We start from the raw sequence: 24012 nt of genomic DNA, 5'->3' as shown, positions 1-24012 counted from the left end.
TTCTGCTGCACACTTAATCATCAGCGTTCTTCAGAGAAACCCATGCTCTGTGTCTGCTGTCATACAATAATTCTGGGTATGTTACTCAGATTCATGTTTTGGTGAGTTTTGTCCTCTGATGAGGTCACACTTGTGTACTAACTCTCTGCTGCTGCCTTATTAACCTGCCTCTTATGAAAAACAAACCATTCTTTACTGCTGTAACGTCACTGAAATCCATGGTAATATAGGAATAATAGAGTATAAATTTAGGATCGACATTCATTTCACTGAGACTTTTTTCACTGTGTGCTGTAAAAATGTTAATGGATCTCTGTTTTAGTCTTAGAGGGATTCACACATAAGTATTTCACATACTAAGAGAGTTCTGAAAATTTGGAAGTGTATGAACTATTGGATGTGACTGAAGAAAGTGCCTCCCATGCCACTATGGCATGTGGATGACAGAAGAGAAACAAAGCTGATGCACTCTTCTGCTGAAAGCTATTTCTGAAAGACAGGAGTACAGCTGAAATCATACCCATGGCAATGTGATTATTGAGAGGCCTGCTCAATGAAGTCAGTGGAAAAACTACAGCTGGCTTCAATAGGAATTGAATGGGCTCTATGACTAGTGATCTGAAAATAAAAGGACAAGGGGAAAAAGCCTGGTACAGATTTGCTGGGTGTAAAAAAATCCTCACTGCCTGTGGAAAATTACAACTGCCAGATCACAGGGTATATTCTGAAAGCTGCTTTTATGTACATCATAAGTATTGCTTTCTGGGATGAGCCAGTGCTCAAGTACCTCCCAGACTGTTGTTTGCTTTCATGGAAATGCTACTTCCTTTCTGAGATGACACTCTCAAAAATTTAAATTCCTTCTGTGGCAAAGCAGGTGGTAACAAGATGTCCGGACTACCAGATATTAGACTAGACAGGTACTAGGCAAGAGACATCCTAACTTTTGTTGTCAAGAAACAGACAGATCACAACTATTGTTCAAAATCAGGCAAGATTTTTGCTTTCTGACAAGACAGAACTCCTAGGGTAACAAGGTACACTTTCACATTCTCCCAGTGCATCCAGAGGGGCTTTTCTTACCCCAGGTCTCCCTCCTGGCATGCTTGCCAGGGCCCAGATCCCAGCAGCTGGGGTCAACAAGAATAGCTCCACAGACTTCAGCTAGCCTTTGAGATATATGTTTGTTCACACAGCCGATTATTGGTCCTCATATATTTTATTTTGGCTTCATAATCCAGAGCAGTTCAGTCTATTTTCATGAATCACGAACACGGAACTGGTGACGCAAAGGCTCAGACAAAGCTTATTAGTGGGGCAGCTTTCTCATTTTACCTTTCATAAAAGAGAGTCAAAATTGGATCCAAACTGTGAACATCCCATTGAATACTCCCTCTATCCACATGCAATTTAATTAAATGAAGAAATAATCATCATAGTGCCCAACAACACAGAAATGACATGGTAATACTGAAGGCCTGTGGGTAGTTTTTTAATTTTGTACAGATTTAGGAATTGATGGTTCATTTCAATCTCTCAAAACAAATTTGATGACTAAGTAATTTGCTAATTGCTACTAGACTATGCAGTTTACAGGGATACCTTAATCACTGTTCTCAAAGAATCCTATTCTAATAATATTTTTTAAAGTTAGTTCTGAAAAGGAGACAATTTGAACAGTTTCTCCTGTTGATATGCTAAACACAAAAAAGTTCTCTGCCTTCAAGTATTTCTGGATTTCTTCTTTCTTTATTTCCCAGAGCACAACGAAAGACGTGAGCTGCAATTAAGTCTGTCATTCAATTTTAAGTGACACTGCTGGACAGAGTTTAAGTAAACTTCCAGAGAGGATAAGCTATTAACGAGCACAGCGCAGGCACGTGCTGCTTACCTCCAAATCCAGGTCTCAGTGCAAAGTCATGGTCCTCTATGCGAAGAAGCTGCTCAGATTTAAGTGGCCGTACTTTGGTGCTGTCAAGTTTCCTCATTTTAATTTCTCGTTTGCTATGTTTAAAAAAAAAATATGTAAGAAATTTCATTTTTTTTTCTGCCTGACATTCAGAGTGCTAGTTAAATGAAGCAGGGACCCAAGAATCCTGGACAGTTGAATCTGGTATGACAAGGGAAACAGCTGTGCTAATGAAGTTGGAGAAAGATATATTGGAAAAGGTAGGGAAATGAAGTATGAGGGTGCCCAGGTCCATGAGGAACACCAATTATATATTAAAAGTCCCAGGAAGAACATCTAGCTCTTCTTCCGTTCCCCTCTGAGATTATATCTATCATTATATAAGACATTATAGCTGTTTGAAAAAATGTTATTAGTTGCATAGCCACTTTCAACTCAGACTTGGAAATAACACCACGTATCCATGGGTTTAAACCACTTCATACATTATCCGTATTTCAGAGACAATTATACTTTTTATTTTTTTTTTTTTTTTTTTTCCCTAGGAGCTCAAATGAGTCAATAATTTTTCAGAAGGACTGAGAAACTGATGGCCCTGCATCCAGGGACTTGTTTTTTGAGATCCTCTTAAACATCATTCAGATTTGGCCAAGTTACTCATTAGCGCATGCCCTTATTTACTGCTCAGACATGCAGCATTTCTTTGCATCAAGAGCCCTGTCTCTGCATTTTCCCCCATGCCACACATATCTGAGCCTCTGCATAGCACCAAGGCAACACAGATGAACCTGCGCTCTAAGCAGGATGCCATGAATTCTGTACTTCTTTCTGGTGACTGCTGCTAATTTTCTTCTTTTCACAGGATCTACTGCACAACATCCCAAACTCCACTGGGAAATTCACATGCCTAAGAATGGGGTCAAGCTCTCCAGACAGAAATCTCATGTGCTGGGCCTGCATTTAAAATGAACAGCAGATGCCCATCACAATGCAGACTCCTTTTCTATTTTTCCTGTAAACAGAAACCATGGCACAGGCAACAGAGGGGTCTGGTACATACCCATATCACAAAGGTATTGGGTTCAAGCACAGACAAGATCCACAGCCAGATCTGGCAGCTGGGGGGCAGAGCTTTTAGAAAGAATCCGTTACATTATTTGGTTCTGCTACAAGGAAAATGCTAGGATGCCTCCTTCAGTTTCCACTCCTTGTTGCATGTCCTGCTTCAAGTGGCTGGCCCCAAGTAATAACAGAACTAGCCATAGCTTAGCTGGAGAATTGTGCCTAGCTTTGGGCCCTCATTTCAGGAAAGGCATGGGAAGATTGTAAGAACCTGTGTAATTTAATTTAGAAGACGATGACTGAGGGAACACATCACAGTCTTCAGAACACAATGAGCTTCTACGGGGCCCTTTGCTCAATGTCCACTCCCCAGTCAGATAAGCAGTGGCAACAAGGGAGATCTGTGGCACACATTAGGAAAACCTTTCTCATGGTGAGAATAGTGAAACATGGGAACATATTGCCTGGGCAGGTTTGAGACTCCTTTCACTCGGGCTATTTAAGAATAGGTTAGACATATATTTGTAGAAATGACTTAAATACAGCTGCTTTGCCACAGGCAAGGGACTCTCCCTAGACATAATTTCTTTCATGCCTTCTGTGATTCCCTGGGACTTTGCTGCCAGCAACTCTAATTATTGCTTTAGACTGAATGATAGAAATCTGTTCTGAAGATTTGCCCTGTAGTCAAACACTGCTTAAGACAAGGTATGGAATACCTTAGGATAAGGCATGTGCCTGTATTTACTTTTTTGTTTTTCTCCTTTCCCCACTTCTTCGTTAATAATGAAGCCCAAGAAATTACTTTAAAAATGCTATGTTATGGGAAAGCTGAGGTGGCTCCTGGGCTATTCAGAACCATTGGGCTTGAACAAATTAATTTACCTGAGTATTCTTGAATGTCTCTGGCAGTGTTGTCTGAACCAAATTACCGGGGCAATCAGAACACCTATCATGCATTTCAAATACAGACTTCAGTTTTCTACGTATGAAAATTATGTGGATGCTAAAATGAAACCCCATGCTTCAGAGAATTAAAATCACCACAGATTAAGGCTGTATCAGAGTAGAATGGGCAGTAGAACTGAACACCTGCAATGCTCTGCAATAGGTATACAAGGAGATTCTGCTGCTTGGGAACCAGTATAAGAGAAAATGATGAATTATGTTCAGAATACCATGGCACAGCTAATACAGTTTGGAAGCATTAGGTTATTTGTCATTGGAAGTGCCTGTTTGATGCTCTGATGATTTCACTGGAAGAAGCAGGCAAAAAATATGATACATCTATTACAACTTCTTACTAGAAGCAAGTATGTGACTGAGGAAGACTTTCCCTAGTCACGAGAGGCAAAACATAGGCTACCAGGGCAGGAATTTTTTTCTTAATGAGCCACTGAGAAGAGATGTTATGGGATTTTGATATTCTTTCTGTTTTCCTGGATGAGGACAAAATAAACAGAAATGCTGCCTATATGAAAAGCATCTTTTGTGCCCACTTACTTGAACAGCCTCTTCAAGCTGGTGTTCTATATACAAATGGTGGAGTAACTATCATTATTTCTAGCCGCTATCAGAAGTGGTTGTTCAAGCTCGACAACATCTTGCAGGGGTCAGAATAGCACTTTCATTACAAACATGCTGCATCTTTTCTTCAATACCTTCCTTTGGCAGAATATATTATTTACTGTAAAGGAAAATGGGCTTACATGCAGAGATATATACCCATGGAACTTGGAATTAATTTCATGGACACTGGTAACATTGCATGTGTAAAGGTACCAAAACTTAGAAAAATTCCATAATATTTTCTAAAATAATTTAAAAATAATACACTTCTGCTTCACATTTTTTTCTCCTCCTTGACTGCTTCCCCCACCCAAGGCTAAGAAGTGTTCTCCAGCAGATATTCCTTTAACATCAGCATCTGGACTCCAGATGTTACTCCTTGGCTAAGAGTCACAGTATTAAATTGTCCTCACTGCAGCATTAAAGTTATTTAACTGATGACTCAAAGGGAATCGCATCTCTGTATTTGTTTACTCCCAAGAAATCCTAGACCCATATCTAACTATTGATCAGCACACCAGCATTGTGAAATCATCAGCAGATGTTTTCCTGAGTGCTCCTTCCCATGGCACCAATTCCATTAAAAAGCAGAAGAGACAGATCTAACCAGCCTAGGTCTCAGAAAAGTTTCCCAAGGGCAGTCAAGATATGCTTTTCATTCTCACAGAAGCACAGCAAAGACATAAATTATATTTCGGTGGCCTGACACCGTGGTCTCTTTATCACACAGCTTTGGCCAACGCGCCATAATCTAGGAGTCTAAATGCAGTCATAGATTCTGCACATTCATTGTATGGCGTACGTCAGCCTGTGGTGTTTGAGAGAAAAAGCCCACATGCACCTAAGGAAAAGAAATCTCTCTTTACCTACCTGGGGTAGTAGTAATAAAAGGAACTTTGACAGATGGCTTGGTATTGCCATAGATCTGGGCAATGATAAATACGAGTTTGTCAGTCTCAGTGAAGCACATGCTCAAGAAACTACTACTTCCAGTTATAATAGCTGTGCTTTACACACCTGTATTCCAGGCAACATTTTACATTATGCGAATGAAATGGTAATCTATAATTAAATTCTAACAGAGGTCATAAAAAGCACTTGAAATGTTTCAGATCACATAGGGAAGACACCCCTGCTGGTACTTATATAGGACGTTAACGTAAGCACTAGCTATTTGGATGAAAAAAGTGAGATGTACTCTCTGGACACTTCACTACCCAATACTCTTATATGGACTCATGGCTTGATGCCTTGGTATCTGACAGAGCTCTCAAAGAGCAGTTAGCCTACAAAACCAAAACAACTAATTCAGACTTCTTTAACAATGGACAGATATATGGCAGGCTTTTGAAGACAAATTTAGCTGCTCCTACCTAACCTTGTATACCTAATATTGAGAGAAAGATCAAAGGGCTGCTCAAGGGTAGTTGCATCATTTTTCATTAAAGCATTTAACCACATAATGCCATCAGTGTAGTTCCATAAGCAGTGGCATTCACAGGAGTGATGTGGTTAGTATCCCATCTGGTTGTCTTTAACTTACCAGGTTATCAAAAGTTTACACTGGTTCGAGAAGAAATCAGACAAGTCCTTGGAAAAGAAAATCTAGTGAAGATCACTAAATCTGTATAAATTACATCCAACACAGGAAGTCTCTGAGGGAAATCTGGTGACTGGATATGGAGGGGAGTATTAAGGGGAACTATCTTATAAGTTTACCCTGTCCTTATTGTTCCAAACTTGTGCTTACAGCCTTTGTTTGAAACAGGTCACTATAGTACACGGACCTTTGGTAAGATGATCCTGCGTGGCTGTTCTTCTGTTTTAATGCCCTGTGTAACTAATGGTAAGGGGAGTCCTTGGTAGAAGACTGGAGGAAGGCTGGAGCACTTCTGAGTATTCAGGAAGATATAAACACATTTCCAGCACCATCCTCATCACAACAGATTTTGAAAAATCTGAAACTCATGTCTCAGGAAGGATAGTTAGGAGAGGTTTTGTTTTCAGTTACACTAGTTTAGTATCCAAGATACCACAATTCCTTTATTGCTGCAGTATGGGGGGTAGCAGGGGGAAAAATTCTCATCACATTCAAAATGAAACTAGGTAAGTTTATGAAAAGAGTACTATGAAGGACCGTTTTATGAAAAGAATACCATGAAGGACCCTAGATTTAATGGCCATAAACTCCTTTCCAGTGCTGTGTTCCTGAGATACTCTAGCTACTACCAAATGAAAGGTATACAAAAAAATAGAAGTTACAGAAATCTTATTCCCAGGAGAGTCTGTGGAGTTATACAGCAGTGTGATCTCTGAAACTTTTAACATATTTATCAAATTTTGAAACCCAGATAAATGTAAGCATTAAAATTGCAGTTCTCTCATAAAAATGCGTTTCCAAGCGTTCAGTAACATCAGCAACATATACTGTCAAAATGCCTAATATTTTGACAGTCAAATGTTTTGTTCTTTGCTGTAGGAAATGGACCATGAGAATAATCTCTTTCTCATGTACTTTTGGTTAATGCTTTAAAATCTTCTTTACAAGAGAATGCAGACAAATAGCTTTGGAGGGAGAATTGGGTTACTCTATTAAAACAGTGGAACTTGTAGGTTAAGTAACATTTTCACATAGGATTCTTTTTAAAACGCCACCCATTTAACCAAGGCCATCTGTCAGCTGTGTCCCTAATAACCCTAGTGCTGGCTGAAAGGTTTTTCCCCAGAAAGAAAAAGAGGCTGGTGGAAAGTCAGACCCTGTTGCAATGTACTGGAGGATAATGCTGCCTTTAGAAACAAAACCAGAGAATCAAACAAAGAGAAATTAAACGTATTTGGATCCTTTCCACAGAAAAGCTGATTTGCAGCTGTTAAGCTTTGGGATCTTCTGTGGCTCAGATTCTGCGGTCTTCTTCCCATTTCCAAATCACTAGGGCCTAGGAAAACATGGAAGGCCAAAGCATTGTCTTGTGTAAAGAAAACTGCTACACCAGTCAGCATCAGCTGAGAATGTGGTCCTGCCTGTCTCACAGGACTGTCGTATGGATCTGTTTGTAGGTATTAATAAGGATCTGTGGAGATGGAAAGGACACTGTGCTAGTATTATTACTGCTGTCCTGTGGCAAGAGGTCAGGAAAGGATGTCCAGCAGGATGCCACAAAATATGCTCTCTCCTACCACCAGGCTTTTCTCCTGCTTTGTGAATTTTTAAACATAGAACCACAGAATGGTTTGGGTTGGAAAGGACTTAAAGATCACCTAGTTTCAACCCCACTGCCATGGGCAGGGACACCTTCCACTAGACCAGGTTGCTCAAAGCCCCATCCAACCTGGCCCTGAACACTTCCAGGGAGGGGGCAGCCACAGCTTCTTTGGGCAACCTGTTCCAGTGCCTCACCACCCTCACAGTGAAGAATTCCTTCCTTATATCCAATCTAAACCTACCCTCTTTCAGTTTAAAGCCATTACCCCTTGTCCTATCACTACATGCCCTTCTAAAAAGTCCCTCCCCAGCTTTCTTGTAGGCCCTCTTCAGGTACTGGAAGGCTGCTATAAGGTGTCCCCAGAGCCTTCTCTTCTCCAGGTTGAACAACTCCAGCTCTCTCAGCCTTTCTTCATAGGAGAGGTGCTCCAGCCCTCTGATCATCTTTGTGGCCCTCCTCTGGACTTGCTCCGACAGGTCCATGTCCTTCTTATGTTGGGGGCCCCGGAGCTGAATGCAGTACTCCAGGTGGGGTCTCATGAGAATGGAGTAAAGGGGGAGAATCACCTCCCTCGACATGCTGGCCACGCTTCTTCTGATGCAGCCCAGGATATGGTTGGCTTTCTGGGCTGCAAGTGCACATATCCAGGCCATGTGGAGCTTCTCATCAACCAACACCCCCAAGTCCTTCTCCTCAGGGCTGCTCTCAATCCATTCTCCACCCAGCCTGTATTTGTGCTTGGGATTGCCCCGACCCACGTGCAGGACCTTGCACTTGGCCTTGTTGAACTTCATGAGGTTTGCAGGGGCCCACCTCTCAAGCCTGGCAAGGTCCCTCTGGATGGCATCCCTTCCCTCCAGCGTGTCAACCACACCACACAGCTTGGTGTCATTGGCAAACTTGCTGAGGGTGCACTCAATCCCACTGTCCATGTCGCAGACAAAGATGTTAAACAACACCGGTCCCAATACTGACCCCTGAGGAACGCCACTCGTCGCTGATCTCCACTTGGACATTGAGTCGTTGACCGCAACTCTTTGATTGTGAGCATTCAACCAATTTCTTATCCACTGAGCGGTCCATCCATCAAATCCATGTCTCTCCAATTTAGAGACAAGGATGTCGTGTGGGACAGTGTCAAATGCTTTGCACAAGTCCAGGTAGATGGAGCAGTGACGGAGCCAGTGATGGAGCAACTCCTCTCAGCTACTGCAGAACAGGATAAATGCAAACAGTAGCATATGCTTTCCTTTTACCACTGACAAAAGTATATCAGCTGAGCTTAAAATAGACCTTCCTTACCACTACAGCAATAAGAAGATATTTTATTCTGTTTCCGTTTGAGTTTTAACTGCTTCCAGAAACTGGCAAAGCACCAGATTAGACCTTATTTTGATATAGGGCTAGTTCTGTTTATTTTATTATTACAAATAATTGTGGACTAGCACTCACTCCAAAACTGTCATCGAGTTTGAAAGAGTCTGCTGAATAGCCATTCTTCTCATGAGCTTTTGGCTTAGACCAAACTTGAACCTATGACCTTGAGGTGAAATCCAGAAGCACTGGGCGATGTAGCATCTCCAGGCACCTCTGTTGTGTAACTGGGATATATTCTGTTGCCTTGCGTTGCTTAAACATGATTTTATTCAAGACGTGTAGGGATTCAGAGATATGTCACTGCTGGATTATCACATAAGAAGTGATACAGAAGATAAACAGCTGTATACCTGCTACAAAGCACGTAACTTTAGAAACAGCTTAAACACATCAAAGGAGCCTAATTATGTTACTTTTCCTCAATATGTGATACCGTATGAGCTCCCCTGCCCATTTTAATAGGGGGTCAAGTACACAGAAAAATGTAAGTTTTATCTCTTTTCCTTCCTTAAATAGAGCTACTTATTACAATTTCTCCTACCTCCCAACAAAGAGAGTTTTTGCTTGGATTAGCACTGGCAGTCTTTGGTCTGTTTATATACTATTAGATTAATCTGGAAACACATCCAGAGGCCTCACGTGGCAGATGTGAAGTTGCATTTGTGGGAAAAAGCACTAACACTTTTCACAGAAACTTACATGTGAAAACCTTTGTATCATTATTCATTTTAAACCAGGTACTTGATTGGAAAAACTAGGAACGGATGCAGTCTTCAATGTCTAAAAGCATAAGTATAGTCCAGAAAGGGAAAACACTGTGTCATCACTACAAATAAGGTACAATTCACCCCATTTAGTGCCATAAAAATGTCTTCTGTACCTTGACAGTGTAGCTACTCTGCTGTTTAGGTAATGGAAGTAACTTTATAACATCATTGGCATAGAACTTCGGAAGGCATTTCTGCTTCTTGTAATGGGAGTGAGAGGGCAAGAATACTTGCTACATCACAATAGTGTCTGGTAACACAACAGTTAGTCTGGTATCACGCAGGTTAAAAGAGCTGTGTGTGGGTGTGAGTGTGTACATACCCACATATATATGAAGCATTCATGAAATCACAATATCAAATGACTGGTTATGAAAAATTAATTAACAGTTCACAATTTCTCTTTTAGGAATACCCTATCAATACTATCCGTACTATAAATTCAGAAACTGACAAAACAGGACAGTGAACAGAAAGAGTGCATTGAAAGGTTGCTGACAGCATAAGGTTTATCAGATGAACACAGACAGAGAGAGTATATTGCTTACCTGTTATGCTTTTTTAAGAATGAGAATTGTTGCCGATGGTGAAGATGGCGATGCTGACTTTGAGAACTGTGTAGCACTGCTGTCGGCCACAGGCAGGTGAGGAACAGAAGTTTCATGACCAGGACCATCTCTTCCAAAAGAGAAATGCACCTGATCAGCCAGTCCACCTTGCTGACTTCTTATTTTTAGTGTTTAGAAACAGCATAGCATACAAAAGATGCATGTGAAGCAAGGCATCACTGAAGACAGAAGACAGGGGCATCCCCGTTCTGATGTCCTTGCCGAGTTCCCCTCATGTTTTGGCAAATCATAACAATTCCTTCAGCTCTACATCCCTGCAGCGTCTGCTCTCAAGTCAGAAGCACCTTGCTTTTAGAAATGTAGTAGATACAGCAATTTGTCTGGCCAGGCTGCAGTCTGATCCATTGCTTCCACTCTTTCAGCACAGGCGCATATTTGAATTCTCCATCACCCGCTCAGTAACCTCTTCAACATAGCCTGTGCAGGCAAAGTGATGTCAAACATTTAATCCCCCTTAAATCCCACACAAAACCATACAAAAATCTGCTTTAATGACAAAGGTCTCTAAATTAATCTTGCTTTCTATATATGTGTGTATCTGCTCAAAATAATTTTCTGTACAGATCAAGCTCTTTCATTAACTGCCTACATTGTATTGTCTTCCCAACCATTAACAGCATTTCTGTTTCTGTGATCTGCAGTAGCAAGCTTTTTGTCTGTAGATACAGAACTACTTTTGGACAGCACAATATCATGGAACAAGTCCAAACTAAAAATGAAGTCTTGTTTCAGTATTCCCCAATAACATTTGGAAATACCAACAGTCTTTTTTTTCTTTCTTTTTTTTTTTTTTTTTTTCCTTTTTCTAAGCCCTGCGGCTATCTATTTAATTTACCCTAAATTTACAAGGTATGTGCATGTCTAAGATCCAGTATTCTTCCACCACACCTAATTTTATCTTTATTTCATTTAGCCTGCCCTGCCTGTTCAATAGCAGGTTGAATTGCAAAATATTTTTTAACAAAATGTTGCTTAAGCAATAATTTGAGCATGCCTGCTTCTCCTATGAAAGGAGATAAAATTTCTTGTGGGCTTAAAACTGGGAAATACTGGACACACCTTCTTAGCTGACACAGTCAAATTTATCCTCTTCAAGCCATCAGCAAGTTCAGTAATTATCAAAATCAACAGCACATGTTTATTTTTCCTCATCTAGAAAATTAGAGATATGAGATTGAAAGTTAGGGAAATGGAAATACCCAACTTCTGTCTAACAGATGTAGAAGTAATTCAGGTCTCACAGCAGCAGGCTTCTTCCTAAGACAAACAGAGGAATGAAAGCAAACCCAGCACCATGTCCGCCGAGACTCTTAACACCCACGCATGTTGGGATAATAATTCTGTGATGTGGACATCTGCCTCCTCAGAAGTTCCCTGAGATTCCCAACTAACTTCATTTGGGCTAAGAAATAATTCTTAGATGCAAATAATTTCCAGGAGGAGGTTATTCCCACTGTTTTTTCCATTTGAACAGCTATCTGCCGGTGACTTAAAATAAAATAAAATAAAATAAATCCCTTCCCCACCATGCATAAAACTTCAACAGTGTTAGACTGAATTTAGTGGCCTAGATCAAAGGCTTTCAACCCTATTACCCATCTCATTCTACATTGTTCATAGTTTAATCCTTTCCTGTTCAGCAAACTTATGGAAGATCATTTGTAGCCTGGCCCAGGGATAGTCATAGTGCTGCCAGCAGGTCTGGTGGATTCCCAAGGTGGAGTTTCTGGAGAAGGAAAACAAAAGCTGTAGTTAATAAGACCTTTAATGACTTCCATCAATTTGCACTATCATTTGGGTGGAAAAGGGAAAATAAATAATAACTCCAATCAGAATTTATTCCAGGTAGAGATAATACTTGTTCCTGAGCCAGTCTGGTTAAGCTGTCTAGTCTCATCCAGCCTACATATGTCAAAGTATCAGCACACCTGATTAAATTACATATAAGAAAAGATACATGAGCCTTTGGAACCTCCTCTTTCCCAGCCCAAGTACAGGCCCAACAGTAGCAGGAACAGTAGCAAATCAGATAAAAAGCTAACTTCACTGCAGGCTGTGTGGTAAATGTGTTACCACATTGCTGCATGTTCAGCTATCTGCACATTCATCAGTGTTAACTCATTTCCAACGATTTCCCTCAGCTACAAAGGACTAACAAATGTATATACTGTCCTCTCTGCTAATAGTACTCATCCACATTGTTTCCAGAGACTTTTGGGAAAGCCATATTTCAGACATTAACATCACCCTTAGCTAAAACTGCTAGCTGTTATCCTCACTAAGCAGGAGACATGCAATGGGGAAGGAGAGGATGTTCCAGGTGCTGAGGTTATCCACCGAGAGCTCTGAAGGGCACCTGAGCTTAAATCATGTCATGCTAATGCATAAATATGTTGACTTTGTGTGCTGACCTCAAGGAAGTCAAAAGAGTCCATTCAAAATAAATCAGTAAAAATTGCTTTGTGTATTTGTTTCCCAGCTGGAAAAGGGAGTGCTTAGAACCCCTGCTCCAGGGATGTGGCAAGGACAAACAAGTTGGCTTTGCAGAATGACTGGCGTGCCCCTGGCCAGCTGCATATGGATGTCCCTCCCTCCAGAAGGCACATCAGCCAGGAGGGGAGTCCTAAACAGAGAAAGAGGCAATTACATGTTGTTTTAATTCAGCTATCAGCACCCCGCTGTTTTATTATTCCTGGCTGTAGCAAGAACTTTACCGCTAAGCTGTGGTGCTGAAAAGACTGCTCCATTCCAAAGCATGCTCAATGTTCCTTTGACTGTCCCCGCTAAAATCAGCTTTAGTCAAAAATAAGGGCTGGATGCACTGGCATATTCCACCACCTTCACGCCGTTGATGTCATACACTAAATATTACCTTGTGGGGCCTTGCCTAAGCACACTGAAAATCTAAGCACTATGTCTCTGTCCTTGGCTATGGCATATTTCCAGAAATTAATTGTCTAGCCCACACACGCAAAGTCTTCAGGAGGGACTACTTCCAGTAACAGGAGTGTAATATCAGTGAGGGCAACTAGATGTCACCCACAGCAACAGGGTTTCTTCATACTAGAGTTGTTTTCATTTCCTCTGGGTAAGAGAGCATTACACAGAGCACATTATAATATCATTATAAATTACCATTAAGAAAACAGGTTAATCTCCTATGCATTTGTCAGTAATAAATTCTGAAAGGATCCATCTTTGCAGAAGCATAAAGACAAGGTAATACACTTTGCTTGTATTGGGCAAGTTGTTGATAGGTCCTTGCATTTAAACACAGTTAGAACATTGTCTCTTTGCTACCATTAAAATATTTCTTTAAAATTATCCCTTCTCTGTAGCCCATGAAATGTTTGTAATGCTTATCCTTCAAGGACAAAACCCAGTGCACAGTAACAGTGCATAAGCTCATTGGAACAGTTTACAAACAATGAAGCAAGCAAAAAAAACCAGAGACAAATACACCATCTAGTATCAAAAAATGAGATGCCTTCTTTCAGCAAGCAAAATAAAACATAGTTTCAGGGAATTACAGTCTGGAACTGCAGACCCCTCTCCACCACAGATCTCAAAGCAAAGCAAATTGACAACAGCTATTCTAAAAACAAGAACAGAAAAATGCCAGGGATGAAGAGATGTTGCAAGAGGCTGGAATTTTGCAGAAAATCCGAGCACATCTAAAGGGCCATTTTAAACATATGGAGCTGAAACACCACAGCATGCTAGCACTTAACAACCTGTAAATTAGCTGCAGTGAGAAGAGATGCAATGTGAAGCGGGGAGCGTAGGTTTACCTGGCATGTATTTTTATTCTCCTAATCAGAGAATGAAACACAAGGAAAAAAAAACATTCCTAAGAGTCTCCCAAGAGGCACTTGTTTCTGATAAACAACCAGCAAATGACAGAAAGCAGATTAACCAGAGTGGTGACTGTGAGAGTGTAAATGCAACACTGCAGCACAAGAATAGGCAGCATTTTGCTGTTCTGTGGTAACAGACCCAGTGCATAGCACTTACCATTTACATCGTGGTGACTTGCAAACGTACTAGTCAGAATTAAGGATACTTTGTCCTGCTTATATTAACACAAATGACGAACCAAGTTTCCAGAATAAGGTATCCTTTCACATTTCCTAACGAGATGGAGAGGAAAGCAGAGACTGAGCATTATGATTCCAGTTTCCAGATCTCAGAACAGACGACGTGTTTTACTTAACACTTGCAGCGGGACCCAGCTCTTATGGTCCTGCTCTTTATCAGGTGTCTTAGTAGGGGTGGCAAGTGAACATTCATCACTGCCCCAAATAGTCTGAGGTAACAAACTGGGCACGTTAGGACTGCAAAGTACTAAAAGAGGAAAGAATTCAAAAACCAGCAAAAACTACAGCTCAGCTCAAAATCTGTGCAAGACTTTTGCATGGTGCCTACTGAGATGGACTCTCACCCCAGGATTTTACAACCAGCTTAAACAGTATGATGGGGCTACTGCAGAAACACTGTCCTCCCCTTCATCCCTGCAGGGCACTACTACTTGCTACCCTGGTTCCACCATCAGCAACTGTTCAGCCGGTTGTTAAAGGAATGGGCAGCAGCGTGGGAGGGAGGACTTGCCCCCTCTGTGGTGACACACAGCTAGACTGGCTTAAACCAACCTTGAAACTGTACCCGTAATTTCTGCTAGGCAATATGAAAAATAGCAATAATATTGAAGTAAGCACATCATATTTTCCAACGAGTGTTTAATTTTAGTGTAAAAACAAAATCCTGATTGTTTTCCTTTTCCCTTTTACGGGATATAGATTTTTTGCAGCCTGAGTACAAATTTCCTGTGAAATTATGTTTCCGGACTTCCTGTTTCTTATGTTTTCTTAACATCTTGCTGTCTGTGGAATTCTCATATCATCAAAGGGAGTATTGCTGACACTAGACAAAGCCTACCGAGAAGGAAAAGAAACTACAGATGTACAGAGTCACCAGGTACAGTCTGCACATACGTATCACCTGGATCCAGACTGAGCCCAGGAGTTTGGTCTTGGTTCTGATGCCCTGCGAAGTCTGGCTCACCTGACAACGGCTTTAGCATGTGGAACACACAGTCTTGAGCACGTTTTCCTAAGAACTTCTCTGTTCTGCCAAGCTCCTCCAGCCACAGATCTGAAGTTATTCCACTATTCCAACCCCTCAAACATTCTCATTAGTAGTAAAGCTAAAGCTCAAATTTGTAATCTAAACTCTAAAGCACAATTGGGAAATAACGTGAACTCAGAAGCCACTAGGAGACATAAAAAATATTTGGCTTTCAGATGGCTTCATTGGCAACTGAGTAGTCAACACATCTTTAAAATCAGTACCCTGAAAACTGTACTACAGCCAAGTCAGCAAGACGTGCTGATGAGAGATCAAAATCCTAGAAATCAAATGTAACTTTAGTAGTCTGCCCTTTCTTCTCATTAGAGAACATTCATTTGTTATGTCTCATTAAGACAAAGCGTAGTTCATTAAAAAGTAAAGGACAGCTAAACCACTGGCTGAATGTAGTTGTCATGCTCCATGGGGTCTCCTCAGGTGCCTGAGACATCCATTCACAAACAGGGCATGGGACCTGTAGAAGGTCTGCAGCTTTCAGGAGCAGCAGCTGGTGGCCTGGCACGAAAATGGCTTAAGACTGGAGACTAAAGCCCACTCCTGAAGCTTGTCCAGTTTCTTACTGTCTTCACCCATTGCCTGTTCATCCAAAGCAATATTTTAAAATTGTAGTGGGAGATCCTGACAAGATCATAATCTGCCTAAGGAAGGCATGTTTTCCCATATAAAACAGCCTCTTAATATCAGACTTGAACAGACGACCCTGTTTGGCACAGGGATCTCTTCTGCTTTTCCTTCAGTTTACAAAACTCAGGCTTCTGTTTGTTCTAGAATTGTGGTGGCTGCACACTTTTGTACAATCAGATATTTGGGTTGAAAAAATGACACGAAGGACAAAGAAAAAACGCACGCTTCCCTGATTCCTTGCATTCCCTATTTCCAGAGCCTCTAAATCAGAGATTCTTTCCCTTTCATCATTCTGCCCCAGACAGAACAATCACTGAATTCATTTCATCCCTAAATCCCTTTACTTAGCCCCTACGCCAGCAATTCTGAAAGTAAAATAATCAGTGTTACTGCCTCTAGTTAAGGAACAATCTGTGTCTTGAGGGTGATCTCTGGAAAAACGATATCAGCCACATTTTTCCTAGATTTACAGTTCTCATAAACTCAGTGGCAGAAAACTCTGCCTTTCTGCCACCTCATGTCAATCACAGGCATGGGATACAGCTACCCTACTCCTGCATTTATGTCCCTCTCCTCCCAGGAGGGGTTTCTAGAGTTTGCTTCTTTATGCCTGTAGGATGTATTTCTTTAAAAATCTTCTAGCATTTTTCACGTGAGGGAAGATCAAGGGGATGACCCATAAGCCTGAGCAATTCACAGAAAAGGAGGGTTTGCAACAGCATGGTGTAGCCCCAAGAAGCAAGCTAGTTTGCCATCTGTATGGCCTGAACACTGTGCTTCAATTCGAAAAGCAATATATGCTGCATCAGATTTTTTTCTTTCTTTCTTTCTTTCTTGGCAGTCTGGCAAATACCACTGTCTCTCAGCAGCACTTACCAGTTAGATCCTAACTGCTATCTGAAGCTCTTTTGGCTCATTTCCCTCCACAGGCTGAAACAAAACCATTCAGCAACTGTTTACTCTTTTCTTGCTGCCATGCTGACATTTATTAAGCATTTTCTACGAAGGGGATATCAGAACATGCCCCATGTGTTGTCCAGGAGTCAACGATATCTCCAATGGGTACTAATTTATGAAATATATTGCATCTCTACAAAACTGCTTTTCTGTCACCCATGAGCATGAGGAGAAACAAATTGTTGAACAGTGGAAAAAAATGTGCCTTCAGCTTTGGCACTGCAAACTTTTTTCATTTTACAGTCAAAACAGAGACAGATTTATTGATTAAAGTCTGATCTCTATTGGTCATAAGACAGCTTCAGAAGCCATCAGGCACAATTCAGCGTGGCTGTTTTCCAGGCTTCTCTTTCCCATTGATAACTTCCAGAGAAACATATGTTAACATCATAGAACAGGTGCTCATTTCAAACTGGGAAGCCAATTTTAACTATCATCTAAATTGTATTCTTAAGTAAATATATCTTTAAGTTTTATATGCTTAAGACTTAGTAGGGGGTACCCATATTTGGGTCACCTAAGGTTTTACAACCTCTGTTTTCCTAGTGGCTGCCAAAATAATGTATTTCTAAATCAATAAAAATCTGAGCAATTAATGTTTCCTGTCAATGAATGAAAAATTGCTATTTTTTTCTACATATTTGGATACCTTGCAGGGTAGAATGGGCAAAGGACTGGGACAGACACATAGAGAAATAGAGAGAATAAGCAATATTTGAAATGAAGCAACTGTTAAAAATAAATAAATTCCTGTCGGTGTGTTGCAAAAACAATAATTCCAAGAGGAAGCATCTAAGTGTACAAAAAGAATAATTCCCTAGAGAATTTACAGGTAATGCTACCATTGAGTTCCTTCAGTTTCTCTTTCACACATTCTTTTGACACTTGGGTATTAACAAAATCTTGAAGGAGAGAGAAGCTAAGTGATCGACAGCAGCAGAGAAGGTTGGTTTGAAAGTTGCTTGATGTCTGAAAATGTCTGCTCCCGGTAAGAACTGTTCCTTCCCATAATTTCAATTAAAAAATCTTAAATCAGGACAGAAATAACCAGGATGGAAGTGGGAAGAGAAAAAGGGTTATTCTGTCTGCTGAAAACTTCCATGTGCTACTGGCAAGTGACTCCCCCGGTCACCAGAGCCTCAAGCCAGGCTGTCCCACAAGATGGCAAGAATGGTGACACTGCTGACCGCACTTTTCAGTGGGGAAGAGTCCACCCCGCCTGTCCAAGCGTCTCACAGTGTATATTGAGAGACAGGGTGATGCAGGCGTTCAGCAGGTCCCTTACCTTTCTGTGACTGACAGGTGAAGCCAATAGGAATGTGCATAAAACCAAATTGGATTTCTGAGGCCTTGCCCAAGCTCTAGCTCTCCTGTTCATCATTTCACTGTTAACGTAAAGATAATTGCATACAAATGTTTGGGCTGTGAGCTACAGTACAGGTATCCTGGCTATGCCATATTCCACCTGTAAAAGATGCCTCACGTATAGCTGAGATCGCAAACAAAATGGAGCACCTTCACTGCAAGATCGCCCCTGCTGTGATGCCTTCAATGCAGAAATGTTAACCCGGTAATTGCCTTTAAGTGCAGGGAAAGCTATGGGGGATACCAGAACATGTGTACGGGGTTTCCCTAAGAGCACTGAGCGTCTGCCTTGTGACAAAAGCAGAGACAGACAGATGTCCACAAACGGAAAGAGCAGGGCATTGGCTTTTCAAAGCCAGGACAGACGCAAAGATGTATCACTTCATAGCTGTAGAAGGATGTCCCAAGATCAGTGGAAGTTTCTACAAGCTATCAGCGCACAGGTGATTATTTGCACGTAATATTATGACAGATACACACAACGATGAACATCAGGATAAACAGTGGTACAGTCACTCACAAATATCTACATATAAAATGTGGAAAAGGTATCAAGACAGGCACAAACAGAGCCAGAGGAGATGACAGAGGGAGAGGCAGACAACAGAGCACGCGGAGACATCCGCAGCGACAGGTAGTTCCCTCTTCCAGCTCTGCCTCCTCACGCAGCCAGGTCTGACCGCTGGGGGCTGATGTGGGACCCAAGACAGATGAACTCTCCCTTTCTCCCCCCCTTTTTTTGAGAGGAAAAAAACCGGGTTGTTCACTATTTCGCAAATATTTTTCCTTATTCCGGAAACACCTTGGCAAAAGCCCGGGTATCTTTGTTTTTTGGTTTTTTTTCCCCCCAGAAGTGTCCTCAGGCAGTGCTTTCTCTTTCGAGGCCACAAGGTAAACGGCGGGAGAACACCGCACCCCGCCATGGCCGTGACAGGAGGGGAGCGTTTTTGAGGAGAGCTGGTTAACGCCGGGACAGCGATGGCGGTTGCGAAGTAACGGTCGCTCCCGGCGAACGGCCGCAAGATGGCAGCGCCAGCCGCGCCCAGCGGCCGCCGCGGCCCCCACCCACAGGTGCGGGTCTCCGGCGCCCCGGGAGGCCCCCAGCCCCGCCGGCACCGGCAGCGGGCGGCCCAGGGGCTCCGGCGTCGCGGGAAGGGGGCCACGGCCCGGCGGCTCCGCAGCCTCCCATCCCCTCCCGCGGCTCCGGTGGGGAAGGTTGTGGGGAGGGCTGGGGAGGGGGGCAGGAGAGAAAATGGCCTCCGCTGGTGGCGGGCAGAGCAGAGGGAGAGCGGCTCTTCAGCAGAACCCGGGGAGAGGGTCCTCATCCAGAGGACGATGTGAGACAAAAGCCTTATGGACACCAGCAGGCGGTCTGAGCTGGGAATTTTCAGAAGGTATAAGCTGATAAAAAGAGAAGGAGACAGCAACAGGGGAAAAAAAAAAGCGGTTGTGAGGCTAGTCAGATGGCCTCACTTGGCCAAGAGGAGCCCCGTTTACAAGCCCATGTTCTGGCAGCTTTTCTTCAGCAGACTCTTTTGCCACAGGTTGTCCAGAGCAACTTCCCTGACATTTCTTACAGAGATTGATTTCCAACCCCTTAGCACAAGAATAAGATAGGCTCTAGTGACTATAATTTAATCTTAATTCCCTTAGGAGTCCTTGGTAGATTATATGGTTGGTACAAGAGAACATTAGAAGACATTTAAATTTGAAATAAAGGTAGCAGCTTCATAAAGCATGACAAAAACCTGTAGGTGAACAGATGGGCTTTAGTCAGACCGATTGGAAATAGGAACACTAGAAAAAGGTGAAGATGTTCATTAGTAAGAAATGAGCATACCTCTCCACAAATAATTTAGTATTGGTAATAGCCTAATTATCTTATGTAGATTAAGAATATTTTAGTGATGGTACACAGGAGGAGGCTGCTCAGAAACGGCGTTCCTGGCTACAGAGACCCAGTCTAGAGCATCAGCATCCGTAACACCCTGCAGCAGGGAGCTCCACAGCCTCATTACCCAGCCCGGGGATAAATACCTCCTTGTGCTTGTCTTGAACCTGCCACTGCCACCACCTTTTACTGTCATTCTTTGTGCGTTGTTTTGTTCTTTTATTTACTTGTGATTGCTTGTGTTGGAGATCTTAAGTAAAATACTAATCTATTAACTGCAAGAGGTCCCAATTTCTCTGAATCCTCGTAATTCGCGTTGCTTGTATGGGGACACAGGCCTCGCCCAGATGCTGGTTCGTGCCATTAGAATCAAACACATCCTCGGTTGTATAAGCTGACCCAGACGGAGTGTCCTACTATCGCATGGCCCCTGCCAGATTATGTAAGGTGACACACCATCTGCACTGACATCTGTGACCTGATGCAGGTGGCATCGCTCTGTAGTACATGTTAAGAAGCAGAAGAGGCTCCTTACAGCTCACATCCTTTTTTTCACATTTAATCTGACCCCTTAGCACAAGGCATTCCTAGAGACTCAGCAATGGCCTTCATCTGTCACCAATATTAGCAGGAGTGTCAAGAAATATATGGTGGAAATAAACACCACAGATTTGCTGATGTGGAAATATTTTGGGGGCCAATGTAGCAGGCATATTGCCCCAAACTTCAAAAGTTTTCAAGTGCAAAAATTCAGGATGACTTGAAGACTTGAACATAAGTGATTTTAAATAGCAGATATGAGATACTGTTTTGCTTGCCTTCTACTTTGTTAGTCTTGAGTGGTCACATTTAAAAGCTTTTCCAATAACAAGACTAAACAAAGTTTTATTTTACAGGGAGTGTGGGTCTGCCAAGTATTACTTTACAGCCTGTTCTAGATCCGCAGTGTTCAGGAAAATGCCATAGAAAGGAAGGTGATAAACTTGCTAGGTGCAGCTGTGGGGGTCAGTCTGTAGTGTGTGGACTCGGAAAATATGAAAAGAAAGGAAAAAAATTATGCAAAGATACTCCAGTACCCTGAGATGGCAGAAACATGATTAATACTGTGTGGACAGGGGAATGTACATGCAAACTCTGGCTGAGACATTTCCAGAAGTATGAGCTAACTGAGACTTGACCTTGAGTCTGAGTAAAAAGTTAGTTTGATTTTTAGGGGCACTGGATTTATGCCTCTTTCTGAATAAATACTGCGCTGATTAAAACTTGTAACAAAAGCATTGGGTTTCACACGCTCAGGGACTCGGTATTTAAGACTCGCTACTGACTCCTCTCCAATATTTCTGAAGTGGATATTTTCTTTCTGTAACAGAGGATCTTCGCTCAGCACACGGAGGGCAACGTGCAGCTGTTACCAATGCACACCATTGTGTAACTCCTTCGGGCTTGATCACTCCCAAAGACTGGAAGACTGACCCTCCAGCAGCAGCAGGTATTGCTCAGTCTCAGTGCAGGCAGACTCTCAAACACACCCAGGCTTCCAGAGTTACAGTCGGCAGCCTCAATCAACACCCCACAACTCCCAGCCCCGTCAGCTTCTCACAAACACACCGTATCTACATGCACTGATGGATTATTTGCATGTGGATGCTTCCCACCAATGGCAATACTAAGGGATTTTATTTGTAATGGTCTTTAAAAAAACACACTGAAAATACATGTGATAGCATCCCTGTTTGTATCATGTGAATCTCATCCCACTGCATCAAGAGAGAACTGACCAAGAGGCAAGAAGCTCAGGGCCCTGAATTCACAATGTTTGAAATGTCAGGGAAAAATAAACTGATTTTGATTGTTTCAGTGAAAAACTATTTCTGTCTGTTCTGCTTTTCACAAGGCTTCTTTTACCTATTTGATTTTCAGGCTGCAGATCAAGGTGTTCCGCAATAGAGAAAAGGATGGTGTAAAGGATACAGAGTCCAGCATATCACGATTCAATGCAACAGAGAGACAACGTCAATTATTAAACCATCTGCTTTTGGCAGACTGCAGGGTTTTCAGCATTTTGTAAGGAAAGCTGTTTGAAAAGGTACTTTCTGTCCTGCTGCATTAAATGAGCATACCTACCTTTGTATTTTTTATCGTATTTGTAGCATTGAAAGCATTGGGCAAACATCCACTGCTTGGTGTCCGTAGAGTTTCTACCCCTTCTGTGTCAATTCCCTGATCCTGCAGGATCTGAATTCCGACCTGTATAAAACTGGTACAAAAATATATATTAACACAAATATTACTACTACAGCAAGAGTAAGGGAGGCAGCTATATCACTACTGCTAAATATTTTTCCTTGTTAAACACTAGACCAGCAATGCTCTGAAATGAAGCTTTATCTACAGGAGGAAAATGTAGGGTTTAGAAAGATTGTACCTAGTCACCTAGAGTCAGCCTGAAAGTGCAGCTATGCAAATTGAAGTAAAAAGCAGTCATGAAGCTTAACACCCATTGGCAATGATTCATGCTTTTGTTTGCACTTTAAAAACCCTCTTTGCCTTAAATTTTCTCTTGGGGACATGTGTTTCCATGTGTTTTTACAAGACAATTTCTCACTTTCATCTTCTCCTGCCCAGAACACAGCTAGTGAATTAAAGGCTGTAACTCTCAGCAAACCCTTCCAAGTATAGAAAAGCGTTAGGGAAGAGTGTTATTATTGGCTTTGTCATCACTGAAAATAATGCATTTTCATTACACTGGAATATCCTTCTTTTTCTAAGATCTTACACAAGACAAAGGAATGATTTCTACCGTAATGCAGCTAGGAGAATTCAAATTCAAATGGGAAGTATAGGTCAGGATGCAACAATAGTCATACTGAAGTAAAAGCTCATGAATCATCTCCAGTGTGGCTTACTCAGTGTCAAAACTTTTTTTTTTTTTTTTTTTTTTTTTTTTTTGATATGAAGAGAGTAGTTGTTATTCATGTAAAAACTCCAGAGAAAAACAAGGGATCATCAAAAATCCATTTTACCCTTTTAGGGTGGGGGGAGACTTTAAAATGCTCTAAAAGGGCTATCCAGTGCTTTGGTCATCGTCTTTCATTTCACAACAGATGTAAAATTCCACCTTCTCCATTTTACATAACGCAATGGATTGATTAGCAGACAGCAAGGAGAAAGAGAACAAATGCAAACACACCTCTTCTAAATAGCTACATGCATATGCCCAGTACAATCAAATATGACAGGCCCAACCCAATTCCTATTTCTTTTCTTTAATAGTGAGTTTTAGAGATAAAACACAATGGATCCCCACATTTATTGGATTAGAAGGCGACAAGTGATTTTCTTCAGGTCCTCAAAGCTCCTTGAATACATACTAAAAAAATCTTTAAAAAATTAGTATTTTTAATCTAGGAAAATTTCTAAAGACTTTAGTCAAGGAGCAGCAGCACATCAAGATCCTAAGGATGGATATAAAAAAAATCACAATCTCTGTTCCAAAAAACCACGTACTATAAGG

General features: G+C 41.7%; 1 protein-coding gene across 1 annotated transcript in view; it reads right to left on the bottom strand.

Moving 5' to 3' along the window:
• GABRR3 (gamma-aminobutyric acid type A receptor subunit rho3) overlaps positions 1-22721 on the bottom strand; it is a gene marked incomplete at its 3' end in the record, with an annotated part of 50906 nt that extends 28185 nt beyond the window's left edge. Inside the window, exons 1-3 of the mRNA XM_082304915.1 lie at positions 22623-22721; positions 10436-10565; positions 1892-2004 (exon numbers count right to left, since the gene is read on the bottom strand). Coding sequence (XP_082161041.1) covers positions 1892-2004; positions 10436-10565; positions 22623-22671 — 292 coding nt within the window. The 5' untranslated portion in view covers positions 22672-22721. The remainder of the gene's footprint in view (positions 1-1891; positions 2005-10435; positions 10566-22622) is intronic.
• Between the last annotated feature and the right edge of the window lie 1291 nt (positions 22722-24012).

This window comes from Platalea leucorodia (assembly GCF_965183815.1).
Source record: "Platalea leucorodia genome assembly, chromosome: 2".
NCBI lineage: Eukaryota > Metazoa > Chordata > Aves > Pelecaniformes > Threskiornithidae > Platalea > Platalea leucorodia.
Note: the sequence above shows the minus strand (reverse complement) of the source record. Positions and strands in the feature narration are given on the sequence as shown.